This window comes from Nilaparvata lugens, chromosome 3 (assembly GCF_014356525.2).
Source record: "Nilaparvata lugens isolate BPH chromosome 3, ASM1435652v1, whole genome shotgun sequence".
NCBI classification, from domain to species: domain Eukaryota; kingdom Metazoa; phylum Arthropoda; class Insecta; order Hemiptera; family Delphacidae; genus Nilaparvata; species Nilaparvata lugens.
This window is the reverse complement of record NC_052506.1, coordinates 93777181-93793657: the sequence shown is the minus strand read 5'-3', so window position 1 is coordinate 93793657 and position 16477 is coordinate 93777181. Positions and strand designations below refer to the sequence as shown.

Sequence of the window (16477 nt, the reverse complement as noted above, 5' to 3'; positions counted from 1 at the left end):
AACAACGGAAATCAGTTTATCATCATCATCTTCACTACAGGGATTAGGTTTATTAACAAACCTGTTCCGGTACCCATCTCTTTCTTGGCCTTTCTACATCTCTTTTTCCAGTAGGTCTATAGTTTTGGACTTCAAGTCGCATTTTATTCAAATGACTGCACCAGTGCGTCTATTTTGTATCATTCTTATATGCAGAGGAGCAACCGATAAAACCTGTCTTATATCAGTATTTCTGATTCTATCAATTCTAATGCAGCCAAATAATACACTCCTTAGAAACCTCATTTCTACAGCTTGAATTCGACTGTCTATTTTTCGTGGGTGAATCCAATACTCACTTGCATGAAGGAAATTAGTTCCTCAATGAATTATTGTAATATTGTGAAGTCGTGTTTCGTATTATTTAGTACAATGAATCTACTCTAAAACATTTCCGGTGTTGAGTTGTTCTTATCATTAGCAACACATGATAATATAAGTAGCATTCACATCATTTGATATGGGAGATAACAGGATCATACAGAGCACTCTACAAACACTCTCAGTTTAGGTATTATAAGGGTTATGTTCAAACTGTTTTGTGTTACCAACACGATGTGTGTGATCGTGTGATGCACTCAACACTCAGACTGTCTATCAAGCTTACATACTGCAATCCATATGCACACAGCAGTCTATAGGATGTGAAAAAGCAAATAACGAATGGCAGAGGGGATGTGAAATTCACAGAACTGAGAACAATCACTATAACGGTGAACAATCAATCACTTGCCGGGAATGGTTCGACAATTGCGTTGTTTAGGTTTGGCTTCATTCCAAATCCAAATATTAATTAATCCATCGGAAACGCGATCTTTCGATTGGTGAAGCACCTGGTACAATGATGGAGGGTGTGGTGGGGTGAAGAGCGGAGGGGAATGGAGGGGGATGAAAGAATGGGGGGGGAGTGGGAAATGAACAGAAGCAAATGAGGGAGGAAGGAGGGAAGAGGTGGTGAAGGGGAGAAAGTTGTGGAGATGGATGAGGAGGAGGAGGAATGAAATAAAGATGTGGTGATGGTGGAGGAGGAGGAGGAGGAGGAGGAGGAGGGGGAGAAGTAGGAGGAGAGGAAGGGGGAGGAGCAGTAGAAGGAGGGAAAGAAAGATGTGGAGATGAAGGAGAAGAAGGTGGAGGAGAAGTTGTAGTAGGAGAAGGAGGAGGAGAAGGAAGAGGAGAAGGAGAAGGAGAAGATGAATGAGGGGGGGAAGAGGAGGAGAAGGAAGAGTATAAGAAGGATGTTGAAGTTGTGGAGTAGGTTGGGTGGGAGAGTAGGAGGAGGAAGAGAAAGGAGGGAAAGAGAAAAAGAAAAAGAGGATTAGGACAAGAAAAATGAATGGAATAGGAGGCGGAAGAGGAGAAAAAGTGGGAAAATAGAGTGGAGTAAAAAAATGGAGTGGGGAGGAGAAAAATGCAGATGACTTGATATAAAGAGGGAATTATATTGACAAAGACAATACAGCACCACACATGAACTGATGGTCAATTTATAGAGGATAAAATAGGATAGAATAGCACAAGGTTACCTTATTTTTCTCTCCCTATCATTTTTGATGATGTACTTGTTGTATGAATCAATAAAGAATAAAGAATTCATAAAAGGAATCAAAAGAAAATATAGGAAGTAGGTGATGATTATATGAATTAGTAAACAGAGCAAATATGTTGTGAGGAGGACAGGGAAACGAGTAATGGTAGAAAAGGCATCTAGAAGAGAAAGAGGAAGCTGATAGTAATTATAAAAGGATAATGATGTGTACAAGGGTGGAAAGTGATAGAAGATGGAAGAATAACGACAGTGGAAGTGAAAGAATATCAAGGATACTAGTCACAGGGATGACACTCATGAATGATAATGATGAGGGAAAGATAGTTGAAAAAATATTATTGCAGGCATGGAAATCACGTAATATCAGTTTTTAGGATGAGAGAGTGAGAAGAAGGGTGAATATACATAATGGAAACATGGAAAATGAAGTAAGATTGAATAAAATTGGATGGAAAAAGCAAATGAGTGTAAGAGGATCAGGAAGTGAATAAAGCCTAAAGCGTATTACCAACTACAAAAGATTGACCAGTTGTGAAATCAATACTGCATATGAATATTTGAGTAGACCTATGACAGAATTGAAGAGGAAGGTGTGCAGGTAATGGAGAGGAGAACAGAAAATTCGATGGGCGCGAAAACAAATAACGTCAAAATTTTGACAAATGGCTTTGTCCTGTGGGGGGGGGGGGAAGGACAACCTACTGTTGTTCGGGAGAGCGCATCCATTTTATTTGGGTGTCACCGTTAATACACCGGGACTCTCAATGAACTCGCAAAGCCCGTTAGGCCGCGAAAATCAACGTGTTTTATGCAATTTATTGCATATTGGAGTAAATATTGCTGAAAGTACAGCGAGTATTGGCTGCATTGCATTGCAGGAAGAGAGCGAAATTGATAAAATTGGAGTCTTTCCCCTAATAAATAATTCAGGTCTATCCGATTGGGGTATTATAAGCTATGTGAAATCACACACACACTGAAAAAATTTCAATGTTTGGGAATTATCGTGAATTTTATATTCGTGACTTAGAAGCAGAATCTGCTTATATTTGTATAAATATCGGGGCACCGAGCTTCGCTCGTTATTTATTTATTGACTTTTGATAAACCGAACACAATTCTTTAAAATGATTGGGAAGTACTAACAGGCACAGCCCAAAACTGTTTTTTTCCGAATTTTGATTTATACACAAAAATAGTCCAGAAAGTAGGTTATGTTCCATACACTTGAATTCAGGAACAATTTTCTGTTCAAACATTTGAAAACAAAAAAATTATAATTTAGATTATATACAAACCAAATTGAATAACAAAATAACACTCACTAATCACTTGAAATTGTCAATTAATGATAAACTTTGAAAATTATGATCTACTCTAGTTTAGGAGGATTATCATGTGTCATGTCAACAAATCAGATTACGTTGATCAAATCGATTAAAAATAATTGTCTAGCTAGATAAAATTTCTCGCTGATTGATGATGATTACACAGCTGCAAATAATTCTGTCTCTCTCCCACACAGGCACACGCATCTTCTGTTATCGAGAGACGACGAAATTATCATCTGTTTTCCAAGGATGAATTATCCTTTTAATGTCGTTCAGCGAGTTTTCCAGAGAATGAGACCTAGTGGAATCGAATCTTTATATCATAAACGTACTATGCTCCAAATTTCGTGAAAATCGTTAGAGCAGTTTTCGAGATCCGTAAAACATGAATAACCAGATATGAAAATAACCAGATATATACAGAAATTGCTCGCTTAATATGTGGTAGGTCCAGAAAGTAAGTTCCGTTTGGTAATAAAATTAAATTGTGTACAGATACAGAAAATTTATTTATGGCACAAAATTCTACAACTCTTGAACTACTTTTCCACATAACTACCGAAATTTTTCAGACATTTGTCTTAGCGTGGCACAAGTTTTTGTATGCCTTCTTCATAGAAATTTGCCGCCTGTGTCTTCAACCAGTTGGAAATAGTTTCTTTCAGCTTGTCGAAATTTCAGTTTTCCGGTAACAATTTCATGCATTTGTGATCGTGAGATTTGGGGAAATTCCATAGCGAGAGCACTAATTGTAAACCTTCGGTTTTCATGGATCTTGTCATCAATCGCGTGAACCAGTTCTTCTGTAACCAAAGATGGACGCCCTCTTCGTTCTTCATCAAGCACATCACTACGTCCGTCATTGAACAGACGGACCCATCTTCTCACCATTGAATCACTCATCGCACTTTGTCCATAAACATCGCAAATTTGCCGATAAATTTCACTTGGGTACACTTTCCTTGCATTCAGAAAACGAATCACAGACCTGATTTCACAAGCGGCGGGATTTTCAATCAACACTGACATTGTAAACAAGCACAACAAAACGTACGTGGCTGAAAGCGATCTCCAAATGGCGCACGTTTCTTCTCCTTGATACAGAGCGTCTACCGCGAATGTGCGGAACTGCGATCGCAGCGCTGTAGGGGATATAAATTGAAACGGAACTTACTTTCTGGACGTGCTATCGTATAATAGGATAGATAATCAGATCTTTATGGAAGGCTTAAAAGAAAATATAACAAACAGGCATTTGGAACTCTGAAATCCAATTAGTTTAAATAATCCATTTTCAATAGGAAGACTTAGTTTCCCAACATTTGATTGATACGAACAATGTAGTTGAATCAACACGATTTCAAAAATAAGGTTACAGGCAAATTTTGAAATTTTGCGACACCAGGCCCAATATTTTTCCAAAACTACTCTAGTTGGAGCTACTCTCCTAAAGCAGATTTGAAAAGTCCATAGCAGGTCTATTATTTCAACTGCTAGAGCACTGTATTATCACGAAGCAGCTTCATAATAATTATTATAATTTTTTTAAAGAATAAACTGGTTTGAAAACTTCGAGATTTCTAGAGAAAAATAATTCTAGCGGAGAAAGGTAGAACTAACTCACAACACCGAAAAGTATGGGAGTTGGTATTCTATTGTAAGCCACGCCCCAAATTCAACGAGCAGTCTCATTGAATGCTGGGCGTGACGTCTCAATCTGCTTGCTTCCCATTGGTAGAGAGCCAAGAAGGTAAAATGGCGACTAATCAATCCAAGCTTCTCGGTTCTGGAGCCATTGATTACTAATTCAGCCACTTGTACATCAATTTCATGCTATTGGCCTGAGAAATGTATTCAACGATGAGAACTGAACTAAAAATTTGAAAATTGATTCATAGGTTTACCAGAAAGGTGTAGCTGAGTGTTTAGAGATCTTATTTCTATTCACCTATACATCTTTGCGTTCCTAAAAAATGTTATAATATTTCTCGAGTAAAAGTTTTCTATATTATATGAATAAAATATTATTATACATAACAACTCGTAAATAGCAGCTGAATGTGAGTCGGAACAGGCTATAGACTAATCCTTGATTGTCTATTGAAGAAAAAGAAGAAGAAGAAGAAAATGATATTTCTCCTTCAATCTGAATATATAATCTGACACATAATCTAAAGATGATTACATTATATCGATATTCAAGAGAAAAAATTATTCAAGAATTTAATAATATAAAGCAAAACAGTAGAGAAATCCAGTAGGATCAGCAAAACAGAAAAGCAAAATATTCACATGTGGTGGAATAAATTAGTTATTACAGAGCTAGTACAAAAAAATCAAGTGTTTTTTTACAGAGAGAAAAGATCGAGAGGAAAAGCTACATAGAGAGAGAAATCTCACAAATTCGAGATTGGGCGAGGAAATGTAAAGGCATCAATTGTTTTTGTTTGTTCTGGCTTGGATCCAAATTCGGAAATCAATTAACGCATCCGATCCTACTGGGAATATCAACCGATTCTCCTTGCGCCACCAAAGATAGAAAATATTCTGTGATTGGTGGATTACTTTCTGAAAAGCTATCACAACTTTTCGCAAAAGAACAGACTCAAATTGAGCCACTCTTCATTTAACAAAAGTTTACAAAGTTTAGTTCACATGAGTGGACTCCAATTTCCAATTAAATGCTTCATTTTAATCTTCGACCTACCCCGAGTAATTAAATTCGATTTACGTCGTCATTCTCGTCTGAGAAAGCAATTCTATATCATAATTCTATATCTGCTTTCTCATTTAAAGGTTTGAATACTTTCACATTAGTTCTTAGACAGGAAAGGATTAATATATTAGTTTGATCTGTATGGAAGTCTGAATCATAATACGACATGCTATTCAACATCATATTTATTTTTTCAGTACCATTTGTATATCTTCCATTGCTTCACGGGAGAAAGGGAAGATAATAAATCAATTTTCAATACCCTAGCTAGTTTTTCAGTTGAGATTAGCATAGTAACAAATCGTTCAAAAATATGTCGACAATATGAAACCTAAAACGCACCTCTAAACTTTTATTTTTTCCCCACCTATGAACTCAGTATGAGTCTATATTTTATTTTATTATTTTTACAAGAAAGCACTGAATGGGAGAGAAAAACTAAGGATACTCCTTGTACTATTTTCTCTCCCAAATTTAGATTACATTTTGAAAGTTGGAAAATCCATTTTTACTTGAAAACAACAAAAACTGAGAATTTCACATTTTGATATTGAAAAACTAGATAAAACACAATCTAGATATAGATAAGATGGTAAAAGTTTAAGAAAAGCATTGAAGCTTCTCTGATTTGAAAAAAATGGATATTGATTACTGAAAATATGTGCTACGTCAATAATGATGTATTTTTTCAACTTGTATTTCAAACCATGAATACAAATCAAAATCAAATCAAAAATACTTTATAATTACTATTTTCTACTATATTATTTCTTCTATAATTTTGAAAAATAGCGTACAATGTCATGCTCTATAAATTATCCAAACATATTGTTGACTTGAGAATAATTGGTGGTTTAAAAATACAGAATAGAACATTTTGAGGAGCATAAACGATAAAAACGACCGAAGATAAATAATCCACCATCCATCCACAACATCCCAGTGACAGTGTTGAGTGGGTAAAGCTGCTAAGCTGCAAAACTAGTTCATGGATGTGAAACAATGTGAAGTTGCCCCGGGTATCAGAGGCAGTATAGTATGTGTGCATGCACATTTTCCCACAACAGCCCTTCTGAGCGGAGAACCCTGAAATGATAAATAAGTTGGCAGACTGTATCCCCGCTTAGAGCGGCGCAAGCTAATGAAGAGGAATGTTGTCGAGAATGCAGACAGAGACAGGGCACGTGATCGTGCCTACCCTCTTTCCACCCCCTAGGAACCCTCCTGCCCCCCTGTCAACCCTATACCACTCCCAGCCCCCTTATCGATCATGCCTGACAACATCCTTATCATACCACGTTAACCGTGAAAATTTTGCACCATGAACTTACAAGGTTGGCAGCTCACTATAATAATTATAATCTCAAAACTACACACTAGCACGCCCGCACGTGTCTAGGCGATTTTAGGTGTAATTAATTTGGGGCAAATTACTTCAACACGAGCAGCGGCGTCAACAAAGAGGGTCACACATTTAATGGACTTGCTGACCTAGCAGTTTGTAACAGTGGAGTCCAAAGTGGTGAAGATGTTAAGGTCAAGAAGTAGGGCCTACATAAGCCTACTGGATTAACTTATTTTATATTAAAATATTTTTATTTCACTTGAATCTTGTAAGAGAGTGTATTAGATATATTAGAGTTTATTATATTGGATTGAATAAAATAGTTTTTTTTCAATCTTTTAGAGTACCGAGAACATTCAATTATGAATAGTGATAGTAGAGTTCAACTAATTTATTACAATGGCAGAGCACTTATTAACTAATTCTATGGTATGGGACTGGACTATAACTTGAGATAATCGTGTAATTATATAGTTTTAATGTAAAATTTTAAAACTAGTATATGGGAAAATGATTAGGTATCAACAAACTCACCGTTTCACGGTCATGATATTATCAGAGTGTGATGATTTACTCACCTGAAAACAATAAAAGATTATAATTTAATATGGACACTAATATTATTATGAACTAAGTTTGAGGTGGATTTGCAATCGATCATGACCTAACGGTCATTAAGTCCAATTTCTAGCACTTTCTATGAAAGTGAATACAACAGATGAACAAATCAACGGATGAATTATATCAAAGCATGTAGTCAAACGAGTATAAGATGATAATAAAATATTTTAAACTTTGTTAAAAAAATTCCAATCTCAGACACATAGTATGTATTATTATGAAAGAATAAATAACACAAAATGAAAAGTACACAAAATAACGAATTCACAATATTATAGAAAAAGAAAACTATACAAAAATCATAGCAGCTTTATAAGCTGATGTAAAAAAGTTTTGAATATAGATGATGTAAAAAATGAATCTGATAAATTCAAAATTATTATAGTACATACATTTTTTGGACTCCAGATAGTGTGTGAATCAAGTTATCATTTACATAACCTCTAGACTGTGTATTCCAAATTAAGGTTTAAAGCAGTTTTGGGCGAATGCCTGTTGTTTTTACCTGCATTGTATCTATTGTCTATGGATAAATGAAATGAAATTAAATAAGAATATACATATCGAGTTACATTGAAGCAATGATGATGTAAAAAATGAATAATGGTCTTAATTGAATCATTCAAAATAATTTCAAAAATCAATAGTTTATCACAAGTAGTTTTTTCCATGGACCAAGTGCCGCCTGGGGAATGAGAGACATTGATGATGTTCTATAATCATTCCAACATTTCAGTTTTTCATTAAACTTTTCATTGTTGAATATTATCATGTTCATATTACATCAACCATTTGTCCGATAATTATTATCTTCATCTGTTCAACAGTTTCCAATAAGTTACAACACATCCTCAATTTGTACAAGAGAAATGCGGCTTCTTATTGGCTGAGTCAGTCGGCTGTCTGATTACGTCAGCCTGCTTATAAGTCAGTGCATCTCCGCCATTTAGATTAGTGCTAATTTCCGTCATATCCCGACCTGATTTATCGCTGCGATTTGCGCTTCCCCACCTCCTTCTCTCTAAGCAACAGTCACCAAATACAGAACACTTCTCCAGCTACAGTGGAGGCTCCAGATCACCCCTTCATCTTCCCCTCACTAAAGACACGGTGTGCTTCCACCTAATTGAATCATTTTCTATTTCAATCTCTCCCAAGTACTTTCCCCCCACCCTTCACAGGTTCCAACTAATTAGACGTTTGCCGTTCCACAATTATAATGGAAATTTCAAAAGCATGAGTTCAGTATTCAGAGCTTGACGGAAGCCACACTGGATTTAGCCGTAATTTGTGAAAACTCAATGTTATTTTAATCTTTAAGTATTCTTTAATCTTTAAGTATTCTGAACCTCTAAGATAATAATGATTCAATATATCAAGATTCAATAAGACATCAAGTATCACTTTGAAAATGACATTAGTGTCCGAAACATGTTGTGACAATATAATTTAAAAGGTACTGAGATTTATATTTTTATTTATATCAAAAATAGCCTTAAAGAAAAAATACATAAAGTATCACCTATGCATGAACATTGTAATGGCCACGTCAGACCGAGCTCACTACCGCTAGCGGTACTCCCACTAGGAGACGTTTCAAAAGTTCGCCTGGCTCGCGAAGTGAAACTACCGCCGAGGTACTACCTCCGCGGTAGCGAGCTCGGTGTGACCTGCACAACTTAATAACATGGAAGGCGAGTTTTTTGACTTCGCTACCGCCGCGGACGCGAGCTCGGTGTGACCTGCCCTTAAAGCATTGGCTCTAAGACCCTTTGCATAATGGGTTTTACCTAGTTGCTTTATAAATTCTGGTGTTTATTTCAGGTACTTTTTAGGTAAAATTGATAAGGAGTTGCTTTTGAAACTCTTCATTTTGAAGAAAAATAATTCATACACTATTCTATGTACTCTAATTGGAGACAAACGAGACAACAGTTTAAAGGTTAATTCAAATACAACAATAGTTTAAAATATTGTATTTCTATCCAATGAAGAATCTACCGACTGTGAAAACAAGAGTTTTCCAATAAGACCTGATAGAAATACTTTTCAAACGATGAGACAAAAAAAGCTTATCTAGATCTACTGAATAGAAAATCTAAAGCTCCGTTTACACCAAAGTTATTAACAAAAAGTTAATAGCTTAATCCTTATAGATTCTAATAGATTAAACGGAACTTGACAAACACACATGTTCATCATGTGTCTGATAAGTTATATTCAATCTAATAGAATCTATAAGGATTAAGTTATTAACATTTTGTTAATAACTTTGGTATAAACGCAGCTTAACTCTTTCCCTGAACAGTCTGATGAAAATACTTCTGAGCCGACAAGACGAAATACTCTAGGAAGCACCAAGGAACCTGATTGAATAATATGATACGGACCCAGGTGTGCTTTCTTGCATTTATTAATTATTCCGTGAGGCGATAATACCTAATAGCGTTTTAAAAGCTTCAAGCACGGAATAAGCATACCAGTAGTGCTTCTTTCTTCTGTGCTTCAAGTATCTTCGCTTCAGGTGGAGAGGGGGTTTATGCAGGAAAGGAAGGAGAAGGAACAGGTTTGGCGAGAAGGGAAGGTGCACTTCTTATTAGTTGCACGACATCCAACACCTAATATCAATGTGCATAAATTATGTGCGCGAAATTATGAGGCAACACGATCCTCTAAATTTTCACTCAGGCGCTCAAGAAACATTACGGCCTTAGCGTTTTTAATATGGAGCTGAAATATTGTAGCTATGATAAGAAATGGAATCAACTAGGCCCTGCTGTACAAGCTCAGACTGGCCCATAAATTCGTGCACAAACATACTGAGTATGGAACAGTTTGATAAGTGGAACGTTATTTCCACGGCATGATTTGAGCAAGTCCTTTTTCATGAAAGAAAATATGGATCTGATTAGAGTAGTGAGGAGTGGTAACAGTGAATAGTTGACTGTGGTTACAATACTCCCTCTCACTTCTCGGCATTCATGAAATCATCATGAATGGAGAAGTTTGTATTATCATTCATTTCCTCATCATCATCACCTAAGCTTGAAACACTTCTAGAATGTTGCCTTTGTGGATAAATGGATGAATACCTCTATTCATTTTATAAAATGAAGACCAACCTCCAAGTCTGTATAGTGGATGAACCTATACGAAATTCACCATCGGTTTGGAAAAGACTTTGTATTGCAATTTTACTCCCATCCTGATCTACTCATCAAAACGTCTATACACAAGCCTATGTAATTATTATTTTGGTATACAACACAGTTAAGATTAATAAAAACAATATGAAAACTTGTAGTACCCTTTATTATTGAAAACTTAAAAATATTTCAACGACTAGCTTCGACCATAACTTAGGTAATTTTCAAGTTGAACTACAAGTTAGGGTACTAGAAGTTTTTATTAATTAGTACAAAAGTAGCCCATATAAGTGAAGTGTTTTCACTGTTAAGATCTACATCCAATATTATACAATTCCTATAATACCTACAACATTATCCATTCCCTATTCAGGATTATGTTTGTGAAAGTAATAAATCTCCACAAAAGTAGAAAGTGATTAAAAATGTTAGACCCACTCCAAATCCTTCAGCCCTTTCCTCCAAGATAAACTCCAATGAGCGCACAGATTTATCCATTCCTCTACAAGAGTTTGTATTCTCCAGTGATTGAAGCCAAAAAGCTCCTGAAGAATTACAAGCCGCAGATAAATTTGTTTGCAGTATCCCAGGGGAGCAATAGATGCCCCTCGGCAATCCCCTGATTGATGGATTACTCCCTCCCGTCTGGACATGCCTGTATAATCACATGATCGTTTGGTTTAGAAACAAGGAATAAATTGTTCAATTTTAGAATAACCTGCTGCAACAAAGAATTTCTGAAAATCGATGAATATGAAACACTTGTAAACAGCAATAGTCCAATAGTAAGGAACTGGTACCGTTTCTCATTATAATAATGAGCGCAAGGAACTAATTAGTCTATGAGATGAAACAATTTTCATTGATTATAATATTATTTTGATTTGTAGTGTTTTTCGTTGACGATAAAAATTCAATTGAATTGAATTGGAGCAACTCAAGCTTAGTATAAATTATATAATAATAATTGAAAGTATAACTTACCTAGAGATACACAGTGTTTCCAAACAAACATAATAAACCATTCGTCAAGGTTACTCCACAAGAATATCCAGGTTACCTATTTGAGTAGGTCACAAACACTAGCTTACTAGCAAAGCCTGATATGCATTTTTCACAGAGGCACACTTGTTACTCACTTTTCACAAATGATGAAATCGAATCTTTACATTAAACTAAAAAAAAAAAAACAGGGAATGTGATGACAAAGGAGAGGATTCAAGAGGAGAGATTCACATGTGAGGATTCTTAAATAGACCTTGAAACAACCTTAATAGAATGAGTGATAGTTTGGATGTGAGCTATAGCCCGACGCTCAGAGACATATAATAACTATTAATGCCAAACAAACATTAGACAGTGCTTACTTGAGTGAAAGAAAAGGGAGGAATGTATTTTCCAATATTTCAGTGAGATGTTTTGGAAGTAGTTTCAGATGACTTATCCTCTCCAATGTCAAGAAACTTATGAATTGTGAAAATGAGGTAACTCATTTTCATCTATAAAAAAATCAATCGGAATTTCATTTTAAATCTATCATTACAACTTTTAGAAGTGATTTTGCAACTGATTTTATTGTGATCAATTTTTGGAAAAGGAATGATTTTTGAAATTCCAATTTGCCTTTCATATTGATGAAATTTTCAACTAGACTACACGGGTGATATGAATATTCTATAACAAACATAATTTGCCGAATCAGAAGTTCAGAAGCAAACATTACTTTTCACCTTTCTAAATTCAGTTGTAGATGATGGTGATGATGATGATGATGTTGATTATGATGATGATGACGAAGAGCAATTAATATTATCGCTTCGGAAAGCAACAACCAATTAGGTGAAACTGAATTTTCGTTGACTTTTATTCGCGTGAAAGTGAGTCAGTTACTGCGAAAAAAAATCCGATAATTCCCTCTTCATAGAACTTTTATAACTGATTCAACAGATAGGAAAGTTATTTATCGACAGTTGGAGGAATGAGATGCTCGAACGTGCTCGAGCTCTGAATCAATAATCAGTGCTCAGTTACTGGAGATAGCGACGCGACTTTTCTTTCAATTATTCAGATGCTAACTCAGTGTTGGTGTTGCAATGTGAAACTCTGCCACAATTTCATCAAATATTGAGAGCAGATTCTTGAAAAACAGATGGGTGTTGCCCAGTAAGTTGAGAGTTGGGACGACTCTAATGGCAACAATTTCCAACAAAGAGATAGATTCATTAGATCCACTAATATAAAATAAAAAGAGAAGTTTAGTATCTAGCTTTATTCGTTGCGAAAGTCTCATATCTATGGGTCAATTTATCAACATCAATATTGTGGTATTGTGGGTCATGTTTGGCTAGGCGCACACCAGTTAGTCAAGACAAGACATGATCAGACAAGTTTAGTCACAATACTTGCTTATGAAGACATGTCTAATTACAATGACTAATCAGTGTGAGTTGCGTCAAAAGCAACTGTAGAATTGTGACTAAACTGTCCGATCATGTCTTGTCTTGTCTAGTCTAACCTGTGTATGCCCAGCCTTGGGGGAAAGATTCCCCTTTAGAACTCAACTTCAATTCGATTAGTCCCCCATATAATTTTTAGATTTATATGAATTCATCTGTTGTTACTATGAATTTGAACGAAATCAAATGAAACTAATTTGATTCAATCAATCAATTCAGATTGAATGAATTGGGTTGAATTTCAATTTGAATGAAAATAACTGTTTTATTGAGCTGATAGCTCATATCTATTTACAAATTAACAAGAATAAAATAATATAGATTGACTATGAATCTAGATTCGCGTTTGAAGAACTTCTCTACTGATCTGGTCACTTTTATAATTTTTCAATTCACATGAATACATCAATTCGAATATAAATAACTGCTCCAGACTCTATATCACCGGGTAACACTCGAGGTTGAGTGGTAGAGAGGACTAAGTCCTAACTCCGCCTAATAGTGATTTTTTTTTCATTATATTTAACATCGGCATACTAACAAATCTATCCTAGAATGGATGTAGATGTTAAAACAATTAAAACGGTAGTATTGATTTCCAAAATATTACTATCAATATTTGGCAAGTATGTCTAAGATTGCAGCATAGAACACAAATAGGCCATGGGTACTGTTACTCATAATATACACTATAGTAAGTTATACCACAGATCTAACCAATGTACCTGGAATGAATTCTAGGTGCCTTGGATCTAACTAACTTATACCACAGGTCTTGTTTACTTATTCTATGGTGATACTTGTTACAACAACTCTATGTTACACAGAAACTTCTCAATATTGAACCTATTGCAATAACATTAGAATATATTGAATCATCGGCTTGGAATGTAAATTATACGTTCTTAGTTCAGAGTAAGGAGTTGATACTAGATGAAGGTGACAATTTATTTAGGAGAAACTATAAGAAGTTAATGTAGGCCTAACACTCAAGCTGGGACATTGATTATAAGAAAATCATAGATAATATAGAGACTATTGTAGGCCACTCCCGTGTTTCGGATGGACACGTTAAGCCGTCGGTCCCGGCTGCCTAAAAAGCAGTCGTTAGGTCATGTCCGAGGCCCTGAAATTGATCAGTTGCGACCTGAAAACTCTGACACCAGACCTGAGCCAGCCAGGTCACTCGATATTATTATTATTGTAGGTGAAGTAGGTTAAATAGGATTGATTATGGGGTTAAAGAGGTCAAATTGGATTGAATATGAGGTTATTGAGTTTGAATTGAATTGAATATAGGGTTAATGAGGTTAGATATAGGTTATTCAGTTTATCAAACGACCCAATTCGATAATGTGAGACTATAGGGGTTACGTCAATCTAGTACGATTACTACGACTTATACACACATCCATCTGAAATTCAATTCATTATTCCATCAATTAAATTTCACCCTGGTGTCATGTAGCCATCCATCTAGACTGGCATATACGAACTTTGAGAGACATCATTAATGTATTTGTATTCATTGAGGCGAACGCTGAAACGTCATTCCACAGTAGACTGTGAGAAGGGAAAGACAGTATGTTCAGAGAACGTTAAGTTTACAAATACACATTCACTGAGGTGGAGATGGAACTTCACCGATGTGTACTCCTTTTGTGAGAGATAGAAAGAGAAAGAGAGAGCAATACGACATTAAACAAGCATAAATTAATAATTCAGTGTAGCATGACATTCATGTCAGAATCAGTTCGGAGCGCGGAGCGGGTAGCTAGCGACTTATTTACAGTGAGCTACCCCACTAAAAGGTCAACTTGCAGTTTAAACACATAACCAGCCAGCCCAGAGACAAGACGTTAGTTAGAACGAGCATGAAAATGTAAAGGGCATGAATAGTGCTGGAGGAAGTCTGGATGTGAAGGTAGATTGGGATGACGCAGCTAAAACTTGCGGTGACAAGTTTCATGAAAATGAAAGATTTAAACTTGTTATATTGAATTACAAGAGTTCTAATCATCATCAATATTGGGACACCGAGCTTCGCTCGTCATTTTTATTTATTGATAAACAGAGCACAATTCTTTAAAATGATCGTGTTTATATTGTACAGCTGGCTATACGTCAGCTTATGAATTTCGGGGATGAGATATTTTGATTTTCCACAGATGCACCTTTTTATTATCCACAGACGACGGAAGTCTCAGCTGTTTTTCCGAGGATGAATTTATTATCCTTTCAATGTCGTTCAGCGAGTTTTCCCAGGGATGAGACCTAGTGCAATCGAATTTTTATATCATAAACCTACTATGTTCCAAATTTCGTGAAAATCGTTAGAGCCGTTTTCGAGATCCGTTGGACATAAATAAACAACTATAAATAACCAAATATAAAAATATATACAGATATACACAAATTGCTCGTTCAATATAATAGGATTATCATTGAGTCGGTCTGAATCAACAGTAAGATGAGGGAGCTTCAGTTCTTAGTTAAAATAATTTGTAGGTCATAACAGTTTCAAGTTTTAAGGAAACTTTTTTACAATGGAGAGGATTAATTTTTGCTCATTGAAATAGGAATGATGAGATTGTTGATATATTATTTGAAATCAATATTTTGCAAGTTTCCAATTCATTAATTGGTCGTGATTGACTAGAAAGAATGCCTGCATTTCAATATTCCGACGTAGTTTCAAAGAGTTTTCTGGAGAGAAAAGTTTTGGATAAAGCATGTTGTTACTCTCCCAACATTGCCATGATATCTGAATTAATGAATGGGTAGTATTCTGCAGAAGTATTTGATGAAGGTGGATTTTTTCGTTGTGATACAGTATCATCAAACAATACCGTACTCATTGATTGATATATCAATAAATTAATAGTATAATTCGATTCAATTCGATTTCATTAAATGAACCACCAATCTCACACGATCAATAAATACGTGATACTATTCACATGTTCTGATGCTGATTGAATTGTAAGATCTTTTTAAATAATGTCTATTTCATTAATAGGCCGATGATCTTGAATTATTGTTAAAAATAACAATTTGATGAACTTCATTCGTCACATTCCACATTTTTCTCTCAATTGGACCACTGATCATCCAGTAACCTCAGCTTCGATAAATGATACGATATAATCGACTTCCATGATCCAATAATCATCAATATCACCTCTAGTGTTCTATATACCTTCTATTCTAATCTTAAAACCATCCAGTATTGAGTTACAGAGTTGGATAAAGCAAATGCTATTTCTATGCAAATCGG

The 16477-nt window shown here is 35.4% G+C and overlaps 1 protein-coding gene across 26 annotated transcripts in view; it reads right to left on the bottom strand.

Moving 5' to 3' along the window:
* Window positions 1-16477, bottom strand: part of LOC111059276 (coiled-coil domain-containing protein AGAP005037) — a 346739-nt gene that overhangs the window by 266818 nt on the left and 63444 nt on the right. Inside the window, exon 1 of one of the 26 annotated variants that reach the window (XM_039425119.1) lies at window positions 11729-11774. The exons of the other annotated variants lie outside the window; for them this stretch is intronic. Within the exon in view, the coding sequence (XP_039281053.1) occupies window positions 11729-11759 (31 nt within the window). The 5' untranslated portion in view covers window positions 11760-11774. Of the gene's footprint in view, window positions 1-11728; window positions 11775-16477 lie in introns of those variants that run through there. 26 annotated transcript variants of the gene reach the window in all.